At 39.3% G+C, this 22,612-nt stretch overlaps 1 protein-coding gene across 1 annotated transcript in view; it reads left to right on the top strand.

Annotated features, from left to right (window-relative positions):
- Window positions 1–1,618: 1,618 nt before the first annotated feature.
- BCAS1 (brain enriched myelin associated protein 1) overlaps window positions 1,619–22,612 on the top strand; it is a 53,546-nt gene continuing 32,552 nt past the window's right edge. The window contains exons 1-5 of the mRNA XM_067307618.1: window positions 1,619–1,687; window positions 1,800–1,881; window positions 12,308–12,891; window positions 18,579–18,740; window positions 19,334–19,378. Coding sequence (XP_067163719.1) covers window positions 1,619–1,687; window positions 1,800–1,881; window positions 12,308–12,891; window positions 18,579–18,740; window positions 19,334–19,378 — 942 coding nt within the window. The remainder of the gene's footprint in view (window positions 1,688–1,799; window positions 1,882–12,307; window positions 12,892–18,578; window positions 18,741–19,333; window positions 19,379–22,612) is intronic.

Here is a 22,612-nt window from a genome sequence, read left to right as displayed (position 1 = left end):
AAAGGTTTGTAGATTGGGGTTAGCAAAAAAACACAACCAGCTTGAACTCTGTAAACAATAACTAGAACCAGATACTTGGGGATGTATGCTGAAATGAGACCTTCCCCCCCAGTTCTCAGATTCAAATTCTAATGAACATGGTTTAGCAAAACTACTCTTTTCCTCCTTTTCTCCAATAGTCAATGACTGTCTAGTTTAAACACTCAGAAAGAAGTTGCTCTCTTCTGTACCTCTGCTGGTTCACTAATTCATGCAGACATAAAGCAGAGCAATAATAAACTGCACTGCACTTGGTACCCATGGTACCTGCGAAGGAGATTTCACAGCATGAGTGCTACGCCTGGAGCTGGCTGCAGCCCTCAGCGTTTCTCCCTTTGGAGACCTTTCTCTTTCAAGGTGTGGCTCAGAATAATCTCTCCTTACTGTTTGTTTGTTTAGCTTTAACAGCACACACAGACCCTGAGCCAAAGTCAATAGGAACCTTCCTCTTGGCTTCAGTCTGGTTTGCCCTTCAACCATGTTGCTAAGTTGGGAGTATGTTTGGCCCGAAGAATTTACAGTCCAAAGGCATAATGAGTTCAGACAATACACAAATGTAGTTTAAATTATGAACAGAAACAGTTTTATGTGTACTTTATATAGAACAGAGCCTACAATTGAATCAAACGTATCGATCCTGAAACAAAGTTTAAAGATATCAGTGCTGTCTTTTCATTAATTTCAGTAGGTATTGCATTAGACCATCTAATGAACTATTAGTAATTAATTAATTAAGATTATGCCTGAATTGTAGTCAGAGCTGTGACTCTAGTGGGTACAATCATAAGAAAGCGAATCGTAAGCTGACTAGTTTAGGTAGCAGTAGTCTTGCAGCATTAGCAACACAAGATGCAGCATGCTCTAGAACCGTGTCCGGGACCAGAGATGAATCCTGAGGTGGTTGGTGCATGTTGTCTCTGACTTGCTGCAGCTACAAGTGCTTAAACTAGCCAAGAAAATCTAGCTCAGCTATGTCTCTGAGCTGTGGTCGACCACTGAAGCTGTCCAGGGCAGGTCAAGTATTTCCAAGTCACAGGCTAGGAGAGAATTTCCCCCAGAGGATTTGTTAAACATAGTTGCCTGACATGTAGGGCCTAATTTTCAGAGTTTAGGTGCATAATTTCTTTACATGTTGCCTCTTTTCTCTCTTCTATTTATCAGAAAACAAAGAAAAAATATAAAACACCACAAAACTGTTGTAATTCACTCATTTATTTTGATCTTTTCCACTTTATTCTGCATGGTGCTTGTGGCTGCTAACTCCATGTGCCTTTACTATCTATTGAGTCCTAACTAATGATGCAGGTGTGATTGCATCCAGTTTTCCGCAATAACCGAGTTGGGTTTGTTAATCTGTGCCATTTTTCGTGTGCAGCTGTGAGCCCCTGTGAGTAATCTAGTGTGAGTATGTTTGCCCTAGGCTGCTGACCAGGGCAGGGTGCTTTGGGGAAAGCAGGTGGGGCTTATTAGAAATTTCAACAGCCCATCACCATTTGCTACCTCCTAATTTGAATTAGGCAGGAAGTTCATATTAATGAGAAAGAAGTGTTTTTTTTTTTTTTTTTTTCCTGCAGCCGGTATGGGGAATACATTGAGTGTCCCAGAAGAAGCTGAAGAAGACAATACCTGCACAATAAAGAGCTACCAGGTAACCAAGAACTGCCTGCTCTTGTCTTTCCTGACCGTTGCATAGTACTGCCAACGGTTTTCAAATCCCTTGATGTACCTGATGCTAAGCACCATAATGTTTGATATTTCAGGCTATATCTGAATCTCCTGCCAATATTAAAAATGGGTCTGTTCCAGTTGTTCAGGCTACTTCTCCTACGATGAATGGTGAAGGTACGTACTGGGAAGTGTGGCATGTTCACAATTCTCTTGCCACCAGACAGGCAGAGAGAGGTTTATGCTGAAGCAACAATAAATATTGATGCATGGTATCACATTAGAAGATGAGCTTATGTTTTAGCTCTTGCCTGTGAATCAACAGATGTGGTTTTCAGAAGCTTGAAAGTTTAAAGGGGAGAAGATAACAAGCAGCAAAATAGGAAATGAATTCCAAAGTCCTCTGGAAGCTATCTGTTTATTTGTTGTAGGAATTTGGTTTTGCATCTGGTCTAAAAAAAAGTGATTAATAGACTGAATACTTTGATTAGTGTAAGTATTGTAGAGTAGGTGTAGTTTGGTGTTGGTCCCTTTCTGGTCTGCAGAAGCCTCAGGGTGTTCTGTATAAACTACCACTGCTTGGGCTGTGGTAGAATTAGTGCCCCTAAAAAGCCTCAGAAGATTCATTGCTGCAAAGTGCACAAGCTAGGGCCGCTCAAAGGAGTACAGAGCGGCAGTGGCAGCAATGCAAGGATGAGCAGGCCTGTGTTTGTGGGGGATACGATAGAAAACTCTTCTGCAGAACAGAATACAAGAGAGCAGCTTGTATTTTGTGGGGGAGCATGAGATGCCTTTAACATCCTGACATCTCTGATGCTAACTGGGAGTTAACAAGTGATGTTGTTGTGCTCAGATGCCAGACTGAAATATCCACTGGTGTGGAAACTGATAGTCTGGAGGGGATGCAGGAGATGATCAAAAAAAGAATGGGGACTGAATGGATTAAGGAATGTGAATTTATGTGGGCTAGAAACCAAATTGATTAAGCTTTAAAATATGCCCCAACTGCTGTGGAGGAATCAGACTTTCAGGAGGCAAATATCTGCTCTGTTGATCAGACTGCTTTGCCCCGCCAAACCCATTCTCGGATCACAGTGGGCACAAGGCTGGACCTATGCAGGAACTGGGCTGTTACACAGGCAGCCACTGTAGTTCTTTCTGTGAAAAGGTTAATAATGTACTCCAGGTTTAAAGGTTTATTCCAAAATTGCCTAATGAATCATAATGATGTGTAAAGATAGGCAGTGTAGAACAGTACAGAGCCTTGCAAGAAAGGAGGAATATCTTGTGATGGACAGAAAAGCCAGTAATGGGCTTGAGGAATGACCACTGCTTCCCTCCAGGTAACACTGAGTCGATTACCAATGAGCTCAATGTGTCTTGCTTGATCATTTAACTTCTGTAAGGAGCCTGAGGAAAGAGTTTCAAGGGATATCTGCAGCTGAAAAAACAGGAGTTTACTCCACTGATCTGACCCTTCAGGTACATGACTGAGATGGGTGTTTAGCAAGAGTCACGGATTGTTACAGTATCTGGTGTAGGAAAGGGTGATGGAAGCATGCAGGCTTAAAATAAGTGAAGCTGCAAGTATAAATCATTTAAACACCCAAATAATCTTATCTTAAGGAAAGAAAGGGGAGGGGGGGAAGGTAGTGCAAAACTGGGTTTTGATGTGTTTTTTTGACTGCAATAAGACATTGTCTTGCAATTTTCTGTATGTGCTCAAGCTTTTGGCATTTTTGAGCAGCTTAACATCATTTAAATTATCTTATTTAACAAGAAAGTTACATGTTGCAAGCTGATTACAAAAAATGAAATAAAATTAAAACTAAAATAAAATCTAAGCCTTAGCTCCATGTTCCCACCCACTGGATTGTAAAGTCTGAGAAATCACCTCTGCTTTTCTATTAAACCATATTCCTGGCCACTTCAGTAGCAATTTCAACAAATTATGTGGTAGAAGTGTGAATGCACTTGCATTCCTCTAAGCATTTCCATCTTATTTTCTGATTCCTGAAGCTGTGTTCCTGACTAGGTGTATCGTTTTGACTTCAAAGACACCAAAAAGTTGTTTGTTAACAGTGAAATATGTATAGGAACTTTTTTGTCCTATTTGTCATTTAGAAAAAGTGATTGGCTGGGAGAATTACAGTAATGTGGCAGCCAGTACACCTGCGGTTATGCTATTATAATATAATGCTCCTGGGCCTGTGTAAGTGGTTTTGCAGTGAAATATCACTTCTGATCCTGAGCTGGGCCCTAACAATATCTTTCATATGCAAAAACCTATCTTATGCTCATGTTTCAGAGGTAGTAGAGCTCCTCCAAGAGAGCAGAGTATGTCTGTCTCATTTGAGCAAGATCTTCATAAACAAAGTCTAACTCAATGTCAGCTGCTTGTGCCTGAATTCTTGAGAATTTAGGGTATGGCACAACAATTTATAGAGCTAGATATGTGACCACCAAGAATGTGGCAAAGCTGATGTTAATATTAACTAAGGTTTAGTGTTATTTGCCATAAGTTATTCAAACTGTCATAAATGACTAATGTTAAAAACCAGACCACCTCTCTCCTATTACTGTTATAGGATGTATTAGATGTTATTTAACTGTTGCTTGCTTAACTAGAGCATGAGGGTGGAGGGTTTTTTTCTCTGTACACTAACAAACTCAACTTGATATGCCTTTATTATATATAAACTGTGAGTGTTAGCCTGGAATCTGTAACTGGTATCTGACATAGCTTGGCTCTCATAAAATGATATTCTATACAATACAAAGATCAAAAAAGGAGAGACAGGTACGAGGTGCTTTTGTGGGGTATGGGTGAAGCACCACTCATCAAGTGCATCCCATTTCAAACCTATTTGGATGGTGTTAATAGCAAGACAGTAACCAGATTTAAGCGATCACATTGGTGGCAGGCTGGACCCTAGGCTCCCCTACAGAGAGCTGCCTGTCAGCAGCTGAGCTCTGCATTCAGTGTTTACATCTCTTTAAAAATCTGGTGTGAACTATATGGCCTGAGCACTAAAAATCTGGTTCCAAGTTGTTTTGAAAAGTTGTCTCCACATATTCATGGGTAATTGCTCTCAGTCACAGATACATGTCTCTCCTAGCTGTTCAGCACCTCATTAATTTCTCTTACCACCTATTGTTGGTTTTGGAGCCTCACTGAGCACTGAACTGTGTGCTCAGGCAGCACTCGCGTGTAGCACTGTTGCTTCAGATCACATCTCTGCAGATTCGGCCAAGTTAATTTTATCAGTGTTTTCCTTGTATTGGATTTCTTTCTGTTTTCAGAATATAATAAAAGCCAACAATTCTCTCCAATCTCTGTAAGAAAAGAAAATATTATTCTATTATTCATTGTTAAGAGAAACCTCTCAGTCTGTTATATCCAGTTGAAAAAAAATCTAAGCTTAGAAAAAAATAATCAAAGACTAGTATGGAAATATGCAGATGGTACAGATTACAGTTCAGAATCTCCATTCCATGGCTAATTTCCTAATGCCATCTAGCTATAATAAGTCAATGGTTGCCTATTAAAAAAAAATCTGAAGTGTTTTTTCTGCTGGTGTAAAGCAGCACAGTTCTGTGAGGTAAAAGCTGGATGATTTACACTATCTGAAGACCTAGAAGATAAGTGTACTTCTTATTTTTAATATATAAAATGCAACACATGGCATTGTTTTACTTGGATCACCTAATTAATTACTTAATCAGTTTAAATAGCAAGTTGAAAAATTGAACTATCCTGTGTTGGTATTACCCACATTTTAATTTTTTTGTTATTTTAAAAAGCAGTTAAAATCATTAACCATTAAGATACCCCTGAAATCTCACTGATTTGTGTAATTCAGTCTAGATTTTTGTGACAGAAGTGCAACTGCTGTTTAGAGATTTCTTTCTATCAGCTACACTTTCTGTAGGAATAACTAATGCATGAAATAGTACTGTGACCTATTTTGTGTCTGTAAAGTGAGCATTTCTGGGGAAGGCAATAAAGCTCTTTGCTGCAAAAGATGCAAGTGAAGCAAGAGGATTTTATTAATAATGTTAGATGTATATTTGTAGTCTGTCTTGTTAGTCTGAGTTTCTCTGATTGCCAGTGACCTGCCCATGTGCTGTGCATTAAACAGTATGATTGATGAATGAGTCTATGAAATCTATATCTACTAATATAATGAAAAAAGGAATCCAGAGAGTTAACTTAATATGACCAGAGGAAGTAATGTTATTTGGAAGAGCCCCATCACCATCTGCTTCACATCTGGGTGAGCAGATTGGTGACTGGTTCCCTACATTTGCTGCTTCTGCTCAAGCAGGCTGACAGATGTGTGGACTTAGGGATTCTTTCCATTACTTGCCTTTCCTGCTCCTACTGATTATCAGGGTTGCAGACATTGTACAGAGTGGTAGCATCCATCTTTTCCTCCTCTAAAATCATTTAAATAGTACTGGTGCCCTGCTGCTGCTGCTTGACATCTTCTTGCTTTGCAAGAAAAAGTATGGCAAATTTGACCATGACTTTTCCTAATGCTTTGAGTTGGCCTCTTTGAACTGCAAGTAATAAAGTACTTGAGAAAAGGAGAAGAGAAGGAGGCCAGAACTAACAGCAGCATATCTCTGGGACTTAGATTATCAGAGAACAGAGATGTATTAGCAGGACAAGATGGGAAGAATTTTGTTTGTGGTTGGGTGGTCATTATATGCAGATCCTTAAAACAGTGACCTGATTAATAATGTTCATGAACAGAAGTATTACACAGGAAGAAAAGTTCGATTAAGATGTAATTCCTTTGATGTTCCAGAGAATAAATGTGATCTAGCAAATTCTGATACCAGCCAATATCTGAAAGAAATGGGTGTGTTGCAATAACGCTGTTGTGCATGTAGTGTGTGAAATGCAATGGATTTTTTAAGAACAGTTATTGCCATCCTTACTGTTCCTTTGTTTCCCCACCTCAATTATTTTCAGTAAATGTGTTAGGTAAATATCAGTGCTAATTAACTTAGTGCAACAAAATTATTCTTAGAGCATGAATGCACCCTCAACACTATTTGCATTAAATTCTGCCAAGCAAAATTGCAAAAGAATATTAGTGTGGGCTTTTTGTTAAGAAAGGGGGGGAATGTCTTATTTTGGAATGCTGTAATGATTCTGAAAACTCCAAGTCATTTAGTGTTGTCACAACAGCTTTTTGAAGCATTTTGGCATATCTCCCACACAAATACTGTAGGTATTTAGAGATCAGAATTTTATGTCTACCTTAGTGTTACGACACCAACTCAGTTCAACGTATTGGAAGGAAAAAACCTACACAGTAAGTATGTATAAACATAGATCAGAAATGTTAAGTAGAACAACTCACTTATGTGTAACCAGGTATTCATTTTTTTCTTTAAGTGCAGTATTCACTGCAGTAACTCAGGGCTATTATAGGTCCATCATGCTAGTCTACATTGATGGAGTTTTTATAGTGCCAAATGCTGCCTGTAGCCCTTACTGGCTCCTTCATGGCCATTAAAGTCTATTTTCTCTGTACTTATTAGTGAACTGCTAGGAACAAGATATTGCTGCAGTGCTATAATTACATTGCTAAACAAAATACCTGTTTGTAATTGGCTTGTATTCAAAATAGCCAGAGAGGTTAACCATGTTTTTAAGCTAATGGCCTGCTCAATTCAGTTTCAAAAAGTATGGATTTTTCTGTTATCAAAACCAACAGTATCAGAAAACATCTGCTCCTAGCATTTATTGTATAGCGTGTTCATCACATGCTAGTGGCCTAGAGGAGGAGAGACATCTATGCCGAGGACCTTGCCAGTTCAAGTAGTTCCTCATGCAATAACTAAAAATGAATTGCCCCACTGAAGTCAGGGTAAATGGCAAGAGGAAAGAAGTTGCCAACATAAGACATCACAGGACCAAGCCTTACTTTAGATGTTCCCAGTGTCTTAAGTATTAGCTATGAGGGTGTACAGAACTGCTGAAATCAGACTAGCCAGCAAAGGCTAAGGAAAAAGGCATGTTTTAAGAACAGATGTGAAGGAGGTAACCTGGGAAAGATGGCATCAGAAATAGATATCTATGCAGTACACTGCTTATGCTGCTGCCTGGAATAAACAGAGCAAACTGAGTTTTGGAGGAAATCGGGTTATAGTGGAGGAGTGGGGGAAAGCAATTTGGAAGTGCTGGCCAGAATTGCTCTGGAGGAGTTTGTCTGCCATCTGTTATGTGTACCTGGCTGATGTCTGCTGCTATTCCCACCGATTTGCAACAGCAAATAAGTGACAAAAGCTAGGAAAGCCTTTTTGGTCATGTCTGACTGGGCAGCTCTGACCTTCCCTTCGTGTCAATCGCATCCTCAGCATTCTTTCTTGCATCTGCAGTTTCCTCCATTGCTGAGCTATATCTTAAGATTGCTTGAAACTGGTCCCAAATGTCTATAAAACAGGTTCTTCTCTGCAGGCACCTTACACCAATGCTTTCTGATCTATACTATCCACCTGTGGGTTTCTGGGTACATTAGGTCCTGTAATGAATGGAAATAATTCCACAGTTATATGATCAGTTTTGCAGTTAATATGGTCAACCTAAGCCTGTGCTGGAGGCTTGTCCATTATAAATGCTTATTTACTGGTTCTATCTATTAAAACCCAACCTCTTGCCTTTTAAAATTCAGTGATTCTTCTGTAGATGTTGTCCCATCCTTGGTCAGCAAAGATGGTGGTGTTCTTTGTTCTCAGCCTATGAAAGTGCTTAATGCTAAAATCAAGTATACAAAAAGAGGGGGGAGAAAATCTGTGTCAGCAATTTTTTGACCAGGGAAATGGAATCAGCATAATAATCATTACTCTTCTCTGTGCCTTTTTCTTCTAAATCATGGAAAAAAATTATGTCCAAAGCCTGGAAAAATGTCTCTAACTTCAGTGTGTTTTTACACAAGTGGGACTTTGTGTGCAGCTGTAGTCTTGCATTTGTTTACATATCCTGCTGAAGTGAAGGGGAAGGGAGAACAAATCTCCTGCATTGTGACTGTCTTGTGTTAAATACTTGATAGGAAAATGTCTGTAGTATGAAATGCAATCTCACAACAGTGCTGTAAATTGTGCATTGATTTTTAGCTTCAGAGTAGTTACTAATCTCATTCAGAGTGAGCAGCTTTGATTTACTTGCACAACTGGCCTAGGATTTAGGAAGTTTTGCTTCTATTCCTAACTGCCTCTGGACTGCTAAATAATCTTGGAAGGAACTGTATGGGCTCTCTTTAAAAACAAACTTCATCCACTTTCAGCTCCCTGGCTTACAGCTGTTTTTGTATGAATAAATGCAACAAATGGTGTGCTTTTATTATCAAGGCTCTGATGGAAATGAAACAGTGGAAGCTGTGTTTGGGCAGTAAGGATTAGAGTGCTCTAAAATAAATGGAATTTGGAGAAGAGCAAATAGTTGGGAGTTGTTGAGTTTTCTGCCATACACAGGGTTCAAGGGCTGGCGAATTCACTGAGAGGTGAAGTAAGCTTCAATTGGCTACTTTGGAGGAGAAATCAGTTGGAAAGAGACACTTGTGAAGATCTTAAGTCTCACGGACATCTTTGTGCATTTACAAGCAATGGTAGGGACTCTTAAGGAAAATGAAACAGACTTTGTGGAAACAAAAAAGACTGAAATGAAATGTTTTGAGAGGTTGAATGATGTTGTCAAAACTGGAACATTTTCATCCAAATACTGCAATCTCAAAATCTGTTTTCTTCAGTTTTCTGTGAATATGGCATGAGTCAAACTCTTCTGTTGAGCCCACCACAGTAATGTCTCCTCTCTAGCGGTAGGATCTGCTCTGTCTGGTGTCTGAGCAGACTTTCCCTGAAACAGTCTGAACTGTTTTGACACAAGAGACATGCTGCAGAGCTCATGCCAGTGATATTTTCCAGGACTTTCATTCCTTCCATGATAATTAGAGATAAAAGGATTTTGATAGGTTCATGAGCTACTTTTTGTTTGCTTGGTTTTCTTAATGATGAGCATTGTATACCTATTTTTATACTAAATAGAGTTTTCCTGTGTTTTACTTTATCTATGACATAAAACAGAAGTTCTGCATCTACTACAATTATTTTCCGATGAATGTTGTTTCTATTTTTCTAGCTTGGGGAAGCAGTTGCTTTTTCTGGGATTGTCTTGCATGTCTCTGCCTTTCTAAGGCTTGCTTCCCAGGTTCCCAACTATAAAGTAATTAGTGCTTCAGTCCTTTTTCATATAGTACTCTAGGAGGCTTAGGAACTGATACTTAGTGGCCTTAACTGATAAGGAGTGGTGATCAGTTATCTGTATCTCTTCTTTGCATGCCAATATGTTTAAATAGGTGCATGTTGAGTATTACTGACAATGGGAATTCTTGCCAGCATGAGTCATTTTCTTACATGAATAGTAACAAAGAGAATCCAGGGAAGAAATTTTGCCTGTTAGGGTGCACAAAGAAATGAAAATCTATTTACCTGAACAGAACAGGATGTGCTCAGGCACTCTGCCCTCTTCATGTGCTCGCATATGCACAAAACACAGTAAGAAGGCAAATTCCAGAATAAAAACATTAGAAGTAGAGAAGCTAAAAGAAGCAGCTCTCCTGGCAGCTGGTAAAATGCTAGCCACAGTTGTGAATCCTGCCGTGACAGTCCTCACTTTGTCAGCTGCTGCCTCTATTGCTGGCAAGTATTTCAGTAAATTCAATTGACATTCACGCTGGCATGCCAGTGCACTCTTGCACTTCTCTCCTCTCTGTTTTATGGAAGTTCCCAGCTCCTGCCAGTCCGTACGGACACTGTGCTGTGAAACAACAGTCCAGTGGGGACTTCCACTGAGTTAATGTTGTCAAGAATGAGATGTTATGTCCAGATGCTGGGACTGTGTTTTTGTTCTGGTTTTGTACAAAGACATGACTTTGGTCCCCAGCACTGTTACAAGACAACAATAATAAATGGATAAGAACATATGGGTCATCCCTGTATAGTGCCTGTTAATGCTGACACATGTACTACCATGCAAAATCCTATGAGAAAGTTAGAAAGCTGGTGTAATTTTGCTGTAAAAGCTAACTGGTAGTTTTGAAAGCTGTGATCTAAAAATAGGCATTTCTTATCTTAAAGGAGTTTTAAAAAAAAAAAAAAGGGAAAAGGAAAACCCTGAACCTTAAATCTGTATTATGAAAGAGACCATATAGTCAAATTTTATTGGTATGTAGGGTTTCATTTCTGTTATACAGTAAAGTATGAAGAGCATAATATTGACTAAAGACAGTTACAATTATCATCTGAAATAATTTGTTTCACACTGAAACTGACAATTTTTAAATTTTAATTTAACAAGTCAGTTTGAGACTGACAGTTCTGCACAGTTATAATTAGATCTAAATTCATGCTTGAAATCTGTGGTGATGATTGACAGTGAAATTAGACATATATTCCAGTCAAAAAGTAAAGAAAAGCTCAAGCCGAGGGGAAGCTGCACGGCTTGCCTCTCTACAAGACTTCTCCTGTTTACTGGGATTTCAAACCACATAATCTGTCTGTGATTCAGTCTCCCATGTGCAAAACAGATATAAGAGATTTCTTTCTTCTGTCTCTTGTTTGTCTTCTGTAAAGCACAGTCCTTCTCTTATCTGCCTATACAGTACTAGGTATTTTCATCTCACTTGTGATTAAAGTGCCACTGCAATATAAATCACAAAATATACTTTAAAGATGGAAGATTTTTCACCCCTGAAGTATGATGGTCATGTGTACACAGTGGAAAATTATTTGTGAGAATTTTGATGGGGAAAAATATGAAGAGCCATATCCCTTGTGGGTAAAAAGTCAGAAATACAAGGATAAAAAGCATGGCTCAGGTTTGACTTATAACTGTTCAAATTAGGCTTACACTAGTCTATAAACAATAGAAGAAAAGTGCAAGTAGAAACTGTACTATAGTAAGGATGCAACAAGGCAAGAAACAGTGTTGGAAAAACGAATAAAATAAGTTATGACTACAAAGCCCTTTGGGGAATTTGGCAAGCCAGGAAACAATCATTCCTCTGTTTCCATTCTCTATTCCCGTTTAGCTTTCACAGAGGAAAGTGCTATATTAATATAAACTTTGTCTCAAGTCTTATTAATAATTTTTGCATATTGCTCTTTAATTAGAAAGTAAAATCCTTAAATAAAATGGAATCCCTCAGCCCAGTTGATTAAAATGCTGAAGGCATCTGAGTTGATCAGCATTTCTTTTAGTGTGCCCACTTAGTCTAAGTAGTCACAAACCTCAGCCACTGATTTTGACACTAGGACAGTGGTGCAGAGAACATAAAATCTGCACTGACTTCAATGAGAAAAAGAGAGAGGAAAGAAATCAGACAGGCAGGTCCAATAGATGAGCTGCAGCTCGTGTTTTGTACAAGAAAACAACAGGATCTTTAAACAAGTCACACTGTGTGTGGTCTTCCCTGAGGCTCCACATTTCAGAATTAGTTTATTAAAGAGCAAGGTCACCATGATTAATTGCACAACTAGTATAACTTCTTTGCTGTGGTGGATAATTACTGTTTTATGCTTCTGTTTGTAGTGGATGCAAAGGCAAGTGTTGCACAGGATAATGTGGCTGTTTCTTCCCCGAAGACAATGGAGATAAGCTCCGTTTCTGATGCAGGCGGAAAGAATCTGGGGAACAATGCCAAGAAACCCATGCCATCTGCTAAATCTCGTTCTGTCTTTGCGTTTTCATGGCCTGTACCAGGGCGTACTGAAGATCAAGCTACAGATTCATCAGCTGGATCAGCTAAACTTGATGTCAGCTCAGAGACGCCTGAAGTGAACAAAGCACTAAGTCAAAGTGTGGAGTTTCCCACAGCAGCTGCACTGGAGCAATGCTCACATAAAAACCTGACCCAGGCCCCTCCTGCAGCATCGCTTAGCGAAGTCGAACTCGCAGCACCGGGGACACCTGACGGAGAGGATGCAGCCGTGTCAGAGCCAAAACAAGTAACCTTTTTTGACAGAATCTTCAAGCTGGAGAAGAAAAAGGAAAGGAGTAAAACCCAAATTGATACCCGAGAGGAAGAGCAGGCTTCAGACACTGCTGACGGAAGCATCCCAGCAAAAGAGGCTGTCGGATTACAGAGCACATCAAGCAGTGTCCCACAGGGGAAGGCAAGTGTTTGAACAGGAATATCCATTTCATGCTTAATGAAGTCTCTTAGGAACATTAGAAGTGCAGGACAACTTCATGTCATGATGGCTGTATGGATGAATCAGTGTTATTCTTAAGCTCATAGGAAGTAATCCCCAAAGGGTGGCTGAATAGAGGTATGGGAGAAGCATCTATGGCAGAGGAATAATAGCTGTCTGCTTTGTGACTAAATGCTGGCACCTGACCTAGAGTTTAAGTTCATTTGTATTTCTATGAAAGGTTTAGCTGTGTTCATGCTCCAATAGTCTGGATGATGAACAGCAGCTGGCTACAAATGAAAACAAAAGTACCTGAAAGTAAAATTGTTTGCTATGCTTTAGGAGCTGAAGAGTTTGACACTTGATGGTCTAAAATTCTTTGGCATGTTTTTTGTCAAGCTGAAAAAATACTTTTCTTGAGCAATAGCTGCTTGTTGCATAGCCTACATACCAGAATCAAGAATAATATGCAATAATGATTTTTTTGGTACTCTTAGCTACTGTGATTTTTTTTTAGTCAAGGAAATACAGTTCTTAGAATTGAATTTACAGGAGGAGAATGCAAAGTAAGAAATTAGCTAACTTAGCACACTAATCAAAGGAGTGGAAAACAGACGAGTTCAGTATGCTTCATTACATGTCATGGAACTGTGTTGCTACTTTTAGCCGTAGCCATTCTGTGACTCAAACATAACGATCATTTTGTCTACTGCAGAATGGGAGACAGCAATAGAGAAAAGTCAGGTTTTATTTAATTTGTTATTTATTCAGGATCATCAGCATGACAAAATTGTCAGAAAGAAATAAAATCCGAGTCCACGCTAGTCCTAAGTTACTAGAACACATGAGCACAGCATCAGTTAAGTGTTGGATCCTTCTCTGTATAATTTATTGCCTACAGCCAAGTTCCACTTTAGCTCAGAAGAGTACCTAAAACAAAATCTTTTTTCCAAGGACAGCAGGATGAGATTTTATACCTCTTGTGAAATTTGATATCAGCAAATATACTATATGATGAATATTAAAATAGACTACTGAAAAAGTCAGTCCCCTAGGTAAAGTGGCATAACTGTTATTAGTTTCACTGGAGAAGAGCCAATCTATACTCCTTGATGATCTTGTTCAAATACTGTCTAATCTGAGGAACAGGAGGGAGAAATTAGCTGCATGACCCTCTCACCAGAATCTGTATGAAAGTGTATTATTAAGCATAATTGTTTTCTAGGAACGCAGTCCAGCTTTTCCAGTAACACTGTTGTATGATCACTAACTCTTTGAATAGTGTTGAACATAGCTCAGAAAATGCTCACTGCTTGTACTGGTATCACTGCAGGTTTTCTCCAAAGGTCTCTTTGGTTTCTATTCCTCTAACAAGTATTCTGTATCTTCTGCTTAAATTTGAAGATTTCTGTTCTCAACAACTTTAATTCTCTGAAGTTTAGTTGTAGAGTACAAACACTTGCATTTTTGACAACTGCCTTCCAAAAGTGGCACCCATCACTAGTCTCAGATGTATATGTGCATTTAAAGAATCTGTGGTCTTAGCCTATTAGGATCTCAAGTCATTCACTACATAAACAGAGCTGCGTAAATCTACTCGGTGCATAGTGCCATTTCCTCTGTTTGTGGCTATTCAGACTGGAGTTTTCAAACATAATCAAAATATTTGCAGGAATTCATGAATACACATGAAGGATAAGTTCTGCCTGTGGCTCACAAGGACTGCTACTCTTACAACTGAATACAAAATTTACAGTTTATTTCTTATTTTGTTATGATTGCAAAGTACAGAATGTGAAAGTTCAGTTGATGCTGTGGAAGTAGTACAATGTGAAATGAGCAATCGGAAGTAGCTTTAACCAGGAATCCGTTATGCACTGCTGGTAGCAAGAGTTATATTGGGAAAGCTCAGCTAAGCAACTGTACCAAGCAACTATGAAGGGGTGGGGAGACAACCAAGAAAATCCAGTCTGTCTTCAAATACTGAGAACACTTTTATTGTTCATTCAGATCTAGTTTCTTACGGCAGTGATGTCTGGTTTTCCTATTCATTTTGAATTCTGTTTCAATCTTCATCTTATACCTACCCATATGTTAAACTTTACTACTGGAAATTCTAGGCACTCCTCAGATCTAGGTTTTGTTTGGTATGAATGTAAGTATTTGCAGGATCCTAGCCCACGCAATAGCCTCTTGATGCCTGGGGGCCTGCTTGTGGGCAAGTCTCTTGTTTAATGAATGTGCCTGCACATCCTTTACACATGTGCTTAAAGCTGCACCACTGGATGTCTGAGAGCTCACAAAATCAGGGTCTAAGACACTCAGTGTAGATGACAGTAGCAGAACTGGGCCATGAGGGGGCATGAAATTTTAACCTTATCTTGAATTTCCTCACCATACCTTTTGTCTTTTATCCCTCAAGTATATAACTGTGTGCGTTGAGGTGGAGGAGGGCTGTTAAGACCTTTCCTGGCAAAAATATATTGACTAAGCACTCTTGATATGCTGCCAAACTTGATTTAACTCCGTTTCTGAAACAAAGGCTTTGGCTCTGCCTTCCAGCACAGTTGCCCTCTGTTCCCTATAAAGTTGCTAGTTCTCATGTAGGATGAGAGAATGACTAAGTCTAATTTACCAGACTGCTTCTAATTTAATTGCTGTTACTTTAGTAACTACAAACTGTTACCAAATAATAATCATACTAAAAATCCAGATATCACTGCCAACACAGCTTTTTCTGGTGGATTATGGTTTGTAATATTTGTAAGAGCTAAAGCAAAGTTTCCCTGAATTGAGTGCCAACACACAACAAACAGTGTTGCTGGTAAGAGAGACTCTGCAGTTGTAGCTTAGGAGCTGCACAAACATTCTGTGTTTAGTGAACCAGTCTTTATTTTTTGTGGTCTACAAAACTACATTCAGAACACAGCATAATTAAAACAAGGACAGAATTCATGAATTCATGAAGCATTTACTATTTAAGCCAAAGAAAAGACAAATTATGCCTGAAATGTTTCACTGAGCCATGATTCATGCAAACAAAAGTGCTGGCAGGAATATGTTCTTTTGATAGATTTTTCTAATGACTGAATTAAAACTACAGTACAAGTATTTAAGGTGTTTACCCCCAAATTTGGCTCCTCAAAGAAATGAACTGAACATTTACCCAGGATCTGTTAGCTTCTAATGCTGACTTTCTTCTGTTGTTTCTAGAGTTTTCTTTCATTATTATATGCCTCTAGGGCTTTGCACAGCATATTGAGTGAGCTGCTGTAGAGGTTTTTGTGGTTATTTGACTATGGTTCTGAAACTGCGGTACTGTAAGACTCCACATTATCTCTCCCTCATTTACACACTGAGAGCCTGAGTCTGTATTCCTTCCTACAGCGGTATTCCCAAGAAAGCACAAGATGGATCACAGCATCTACCAAAGGCTCAATTTGAGTTGCATCTCCATAGCCAACAGGAGTCTCAGCTTGAGAATCACAGTGTAGGAGTCCCTTGGGCAGTGGGCAGTTATGGGGCTGATGTGTGCTCCGAGTTGTGGCTGATGCCTTGAGCTCTGCGCCCTCAGCACTACCTTTCACATCTGCTGGGCAAAGTCTGGCTTCAGGAGTGAGGTGGACTGGAACAGCCAATGCAGCAAATGCTAAGAACTGCCTCTGCAACTGCTCTGTGTGTGTATATATATATGTGCATGCATATCTCATAAAAGCAGAAACTCGGGCTAAATGTCTGACCTGTTGCTGCTGAGTTTTATAGAATCAGGACTTTATGATTGAAGTTAGTTTTGTTTAGCAACATATACTCTGCCTCCTGCTTCTCTGCTCCCTTGCCTTGTGTTTTTATTGCCCTTTTAATATCTGAAATAAAGCCAGCATTTTTCATATGACCAGAACTGTTGAGGTGGCATCCTTGGGAGAAGGGCTGCTGAAGCTGGCACAGGCTGTCCATGTTCTGTATGGAACATACTGTTCCTGGAGTGACTCTGGCCTGTAACTGGCAGCTGTACAAAGTGGTGTGTCAGGCCCTTACAAGAAACTCCTAAATAGCTTGTTGAGGCATTCTGAACTACTGTGCTGCTTTCTTCCTGGGGAAATTTGGAAAATGGTGGGTGAAGAGTTAGAATTCTGTTCTTGTAAGTAAAACTTTGCATTTTTAACTCCTTGAATGCTGCAGGGAGACTGGCCCCTCTATGCTCATGCTCCCCGGTGCCAAATTAGCCCTCTGAAGTTTTAACTGCGTGTGATTTGTACGTGTTTAGTCTCTTCCCTCCCAGAGCTACCTACAGAAATCTGTCCTTAGTAAATCCTATACAAATACTGATTTTAAATCCCTCAGTAAAGGGGAAGGTTCTCAAGGGTACAACTCTAAAATTTCCTAATAAAAATGGCACTGAACAAGCATGTCTAATTGGTACTTAAAAAAACCCCACTATCTTTGTCATTTAGAGCTCTAGGAAGTCTTTTGAGAGACAGTATTTCAAAGATACCATGTACTGAAGACAAGTGGACAAGCTTAAGCTCATTTGTTTTTCTGGTCCTTATTTTTCCTTTCAAGTAATCTGGACATCTAGTTTCCTAATGACTAACTGCTTCTATGGTCATAATTTTTTAAGTGACCAGATATGTGTATTGCTGTCTAGATAGTTGGGGGTGTTCATTTGCTTAAGAAATACTGTACTGTTGCAAATGATTGCTCATTCAATAATGTCTCAGATTCCCTACCAAAATCAATGCCACCACTGTGCTCACACAATTTGCTTCTCTAATAATTGACAGATCCAGCCATCATGAGTTTACAATACGGACAGATAAAAGGGAGGAAGAGTATTATTGATAACAGGCTTGGAGATAGCCAGATTTAGTGTTCTTTAAATATTAAAAAGGGAAATGCTGAATGGGATTTGAGGAGGTCTCAAACTGTTATCTTGCACAAAGTTTGCATTGGGTTTACCTGTGCAGGCTCAAGTCAAAAGTGGTCAGAGTAGCAAGCTGAGAGTAAAGGGGTGCCAACCTCTCTACACTTGTGCCATCAATTAGTCTAAAAAGTGTCTTTAAAAACCAGGCCCCTCTTTAGGTGTCCAAATAGAAAGGTAGTAACTTTAAGAACATTATATACTTGGGTGCTTGAGCCCTGGAAAACTGTTTTGGGGCTCTAGTAAATCTGATTACAGCTGTCTCTTTTTCTGGATCTGGCTCTGGCTCAGAATTACTCATGTTTGAGTTGTGGCTTTTCTTCAATTTATATCATGTTTGTTTACTAGATAAAAATAATTTCTGGAGTTGCAGATTAAGAGTATCTGAAACAATCTTTGTATGGTACATTCAGACACTGAGACATCAAAGGCCAAAATCTCAGTGTTTGGTCCTATTCACAAGTTCTCAGTCTTGCTCATAAGAAAGTGGTGGTGTTTGGGATGCAGTATGCAACTTTTTCTTATACTTGGTAGCTAGGAACAATGTTCCTCCAATGGCAAATGCTGAATATATTAGAAAAGAGGGGAAAGATGTATAAATGCTCAATTGTTCTAAATATGTAGGCTGGAGAAATATGGTTGGAATTAGGGTTGTGACTGAGAGCAACATAATGCAAGTCACAAATGTTACTTTTACATTCCACTGGAAATTAAGCAAGCTAGTACTGAAGAAACTCTGCCCCCTTTTTAGGAGATAGATGACTGCAACCAAAAAGACATACGGCAGGACGCAGCAGGTGTCAACTGTGCCACCACTGAGCAACCTGAAAAGGCAGAGGTAAAACAAGAGAACCCTCAAGCAGCTGCTGCAGCGGACAACGATAATTCTGTCATGAGTTTCCTTAAAATGCTGGTAAGTCTACGCCTTTAGTTTTCATCTCTATACTATGCTTTAAATTAAGGCTGCTTATAAAAATCCCATGTGGACATACTTAACTAAATGTAACACGCTTACTCTCACAGGCACCAAGGAGTAATGTTATGAAGCCAAACAGATGGCTTAAGAATGATCTGAGATTGAGATATGCAGATATAGTACAGTTGTGATCAAATGATGTTTTATTCAGAAAATTTCCTCTGCTATTATAGACACTTTCAGAACTGGAGGTATTTAGCTGTCCTATGTCTTTAGCATGTCTCAACATGCATATCCTCTGCATGTTGAAATTCTGAAAATCTCAAAACTTCATTTTTATGGAGTAATAGGATATATAAGCTTGAGAAATGTATTTTTGGTTGGGATAGTTTTCTTAGTCACTGCCCTGAAGTTACACTCGAGACACATTTGTATTACAAATTTTCCCACCTAGAAAATAAAGCAATGTTTGCAGTTTTTACTTTTGTGATAGAAACCACTGCTAGTTTCAAAGTAATAGATGAACTTTCAAATTTTATTCTAAAAGATTAAGTTGGGTGTGACTGTTTATTCTCTCAAATATATTTAAGGTCTCTCCAAGCAAAGCTGATGCCAAAAGTGATTCTGAAGACAAGGTAGGCAGATTCCTTGCTCTCTATCACTGGTCATTAAGTGTTTTTAACACAGGTTTTTCCTCTTTATTGTATGGGTTTTTTACCCCCAATTGATGTTACCATTTGCAGTAATAACTTAAAAAATTCTTCCCCAAATATATTTGAAAGGAAGATGAACATAAAGTGTAATTCTTCGTACCATACATTACAATTGAAGATCAGAACTGTAGCACTTTTTGTAAGGTGGATGATGAACTGGAAACATGTTTTCATTCACTGGTACTCTGACTTATCCTTGATCTCACCAAGTGGGGGTCCTTGCAGTGAAGTCTTCTCGAACTCCACAGAAAACTCCCTTTGCCCACAAATCTGTGCAAAGCTTCTGTTTTTTAACTTCCAGGTATTTATACACAAGTCTCCTTTTTCTCCTCATACCTGCTGGGACTGTCAGGTCCAGATGGGGAGGCTTCCCTGCAGCTCTGCAGTTAGGTGTGCAGCAGGCATGGTCAGAGGCACTGGGGTCCCACCCTGGGGAAGGGAGCTGGGGGAGAGTCAACCTCCCACTGAAACCAATAAAAAGCCATAGGAAGCAGAGAAGACCCCCAACATTTCCTGTCTGGGCCTCTTCTGGCCTAAGCACCTCCATAAGGAGTGTGCTATGGTTGGAGCTCCTGTGCTGTTCCTATTTAGCAGCCGAAACCTCAGAGGCTAGAACTGCTCTGGGCCTGATCAGGATTTGCAGGGTGAAGTCTATCCTTCCCTTGATGGTTTAGGATTCTTTCATTTACCTGCGGAGATGTGGATCAGTTTCAACTTTGCAAGCTCAGATTTTAAAGTGGGATAAATTGAACATGCAAACTGTTCTAATGCAATGCGTCAAACCGACTGCAAATGCGCTTATAGCGACATTTCCTTTAAGAGCCGAAATCCACATTGGCTACACAGACAACTCAGTTTGAGAAACGCTCCTCAATGTAACTGGAACACAGGCCTGTTGTGTCCCTTTAAAAATAATATTCATTTTTGGATTTCACAGGCAGCAGGAGATTTGGTTTTAGCATCTGAGCAGTGACAGTTCTTTGTGTGAATTTAGGAGAACATTATAGCTTTTATTTCTGTTATTGCAGATACTGAAAACCTCCAAATGATAGTCTTTTCACCTAACTTGTAAAAATGTTTTTTTTTAAAAAAAACCTACCTTAACTGTAAAAATTGACGTTGAAAACACATACCTATAATGGAAAAATACAGATATTTAAAGACTTTTTTCCCCACTCTTTTCCAATTGTTAAGACAGTGCTAAAGCTTACAATAGTTTCAACGGGAGAAATGTGCCAGACAAATTTGTATTAAGCTGCCTTCTATCTTCTGATGCTTCAGTGGCCTACAAGAATTATCAGTGACTGAATAACTGGGAGCTTCCAGATTAAATGCACTTTTATGACTCTAATAACTAAAATTTTTCCTGAAATGCATGTGATAAAATCTAATTAACACATAAAAGATAAAACCCTAAAAAAAGATTTTTCCATGTGTTCATTAGGTAATAAAAATCACTATTGGCATCAAAATTTTGTTTTCTAGCCCAATGGTTTTTATCCCATTCAATTCTTGTACAGCCTGGTATTAAAATGGTCAAGTCAAATTTTCCAGAAACCTTCCCTAATCTAGCTCAATTCTGGAAATGGGCAATCAGGGCTGAGGTTTTCCAAGAAGGCCAGAAAAGGCAGTCATCAAATCTTACTGTTTCAGGGAGATTTGTAGCTCTTTCAACAACTTTTGAAAAATCCAGCTGTTTGTACAGTTTGCATACTTAATGGAAGCATGTGGGTGTGTTTGATAACAGATGACTGCTGGTGCAGGCACACTAATTTGGAAACAAATATGCTGTTTGGGCTTGGTTTGCTATCACACCTGTGAAGGTAAACATATCCAGATGACTTCAGCAGGATATGCAAACTCACTGCACAGAGGCTAATGGGAGGTTTTCTTTTTTACAAAGAATATCTTCATCTTTGCTCGTATTTTCCTGAATTCCTAATAAAAAAAAAATACATTTCCACTACATTCAGGAAAAATATATTTAAAAAGGTTAACTTTGAAATTTTTCTGTATGACATTAGACTATTTTACAGCTCTTTGTATTATGAAAACGGTCACTTTTTTCCCTGAGAAGTTCCCTAAGAATGTGCCTTTACTATGGCATTAAGCCAGACTTTCCTCTTCATGCGGTCTGAGCAGCTCCTAAGTTCCATAAGACTTGAACAGTTTGGCTGGCCTGGGGACTGCTGTGGGCTTGAGTCCTGGTCACGTTTGCATTTCGGCTGCCTTAGCAGGGAGGAGCTGGGTTTGATCACACAAGGGTCGACATGTGTCCGGTGTCTCAGCAGTACTCTACCACGTGCTAAAAGAACAGACAAGTCTTCTCATCCTTCTCTGAGAAAGCAGCTCAGTGCCTCTTGCTGCTTTGCCTACCAAAGCACCAAGGCGTACTCCCCCTGGGAAAACAGGTGTGTGGTATCAGTGAGAACTTGGCATCAGGCTGAGTTTGGTGTCTTTTAAGCAATACTGTCATAAGCTACACCTCTAGTTTTAATCGGCTGGCTAAAGCAAGTCATGTTTTCAGTAATATGGGTGCACCCTTTAACACTACTGTCACTTCATCCATGTAAACAGAAGAGGTTAGCCTACATAATAGTTGAGTCAAACTTCCTGGGATTAATTGATCCTTTACAGGTTTTTACAAACTGACACTACATATTCATTTGGATCATATCTGCTCTGTACCATGAATTTGACCCTTCTCTAGTAGTTCCTGACTTTGTCATTGTATAGAAATAATGCAATTGCTACTCTACAGAGTACTAAAGGGAGAAATGGCTAATTTAGACCTGACTTGCCACAGCCTCTTCATAGGGCAAAAGGTTCAGAGTACAGAGCAGAACAATTCTGGGCATGTTTGGGGAAGATCTTGCTTTCAAGGTTGTTGTTTCATTCAGTCCAATTACATAATTCAAAGCATTATACAGGAAGCATCTTATTAGGTGTGGTCAACCACATGGCTTGATAATTTACATTGAAGATGTAGATTCCGGAGTTCGGTGTTTTTGTAGGCCCTGGAAACTTGTCAACTCTGTTCAAAGCTTTTGCTAGGTGGAAGCTTTTGCCTTGTTCAAGTGCAAATAAATCAGAATAAAGGCTGCGAATGTACAAGTTAATTAGCTGCAGGGTGAAGACTTGCATGAAGTTATTTTT

Source organism: Apteryx mantelli, chromosome 18, assembly GCF_036417845.1.
Source record: "Apteryx mantelli isolate bAptMan1 chromosome 18, bAptMan1.hap1, whole genome shotgun sequence".
Classification (NCBI taxonomy): domain Eukaryota; kingdom Metazoa; phylum Chordata; class Aves; order Apterygiformes; family Apterygidae; genus Apteryx; species Apteryx mantelli.
This window is presented reverse-complemented; position numbering and strand designations above follow the sequence as displayed.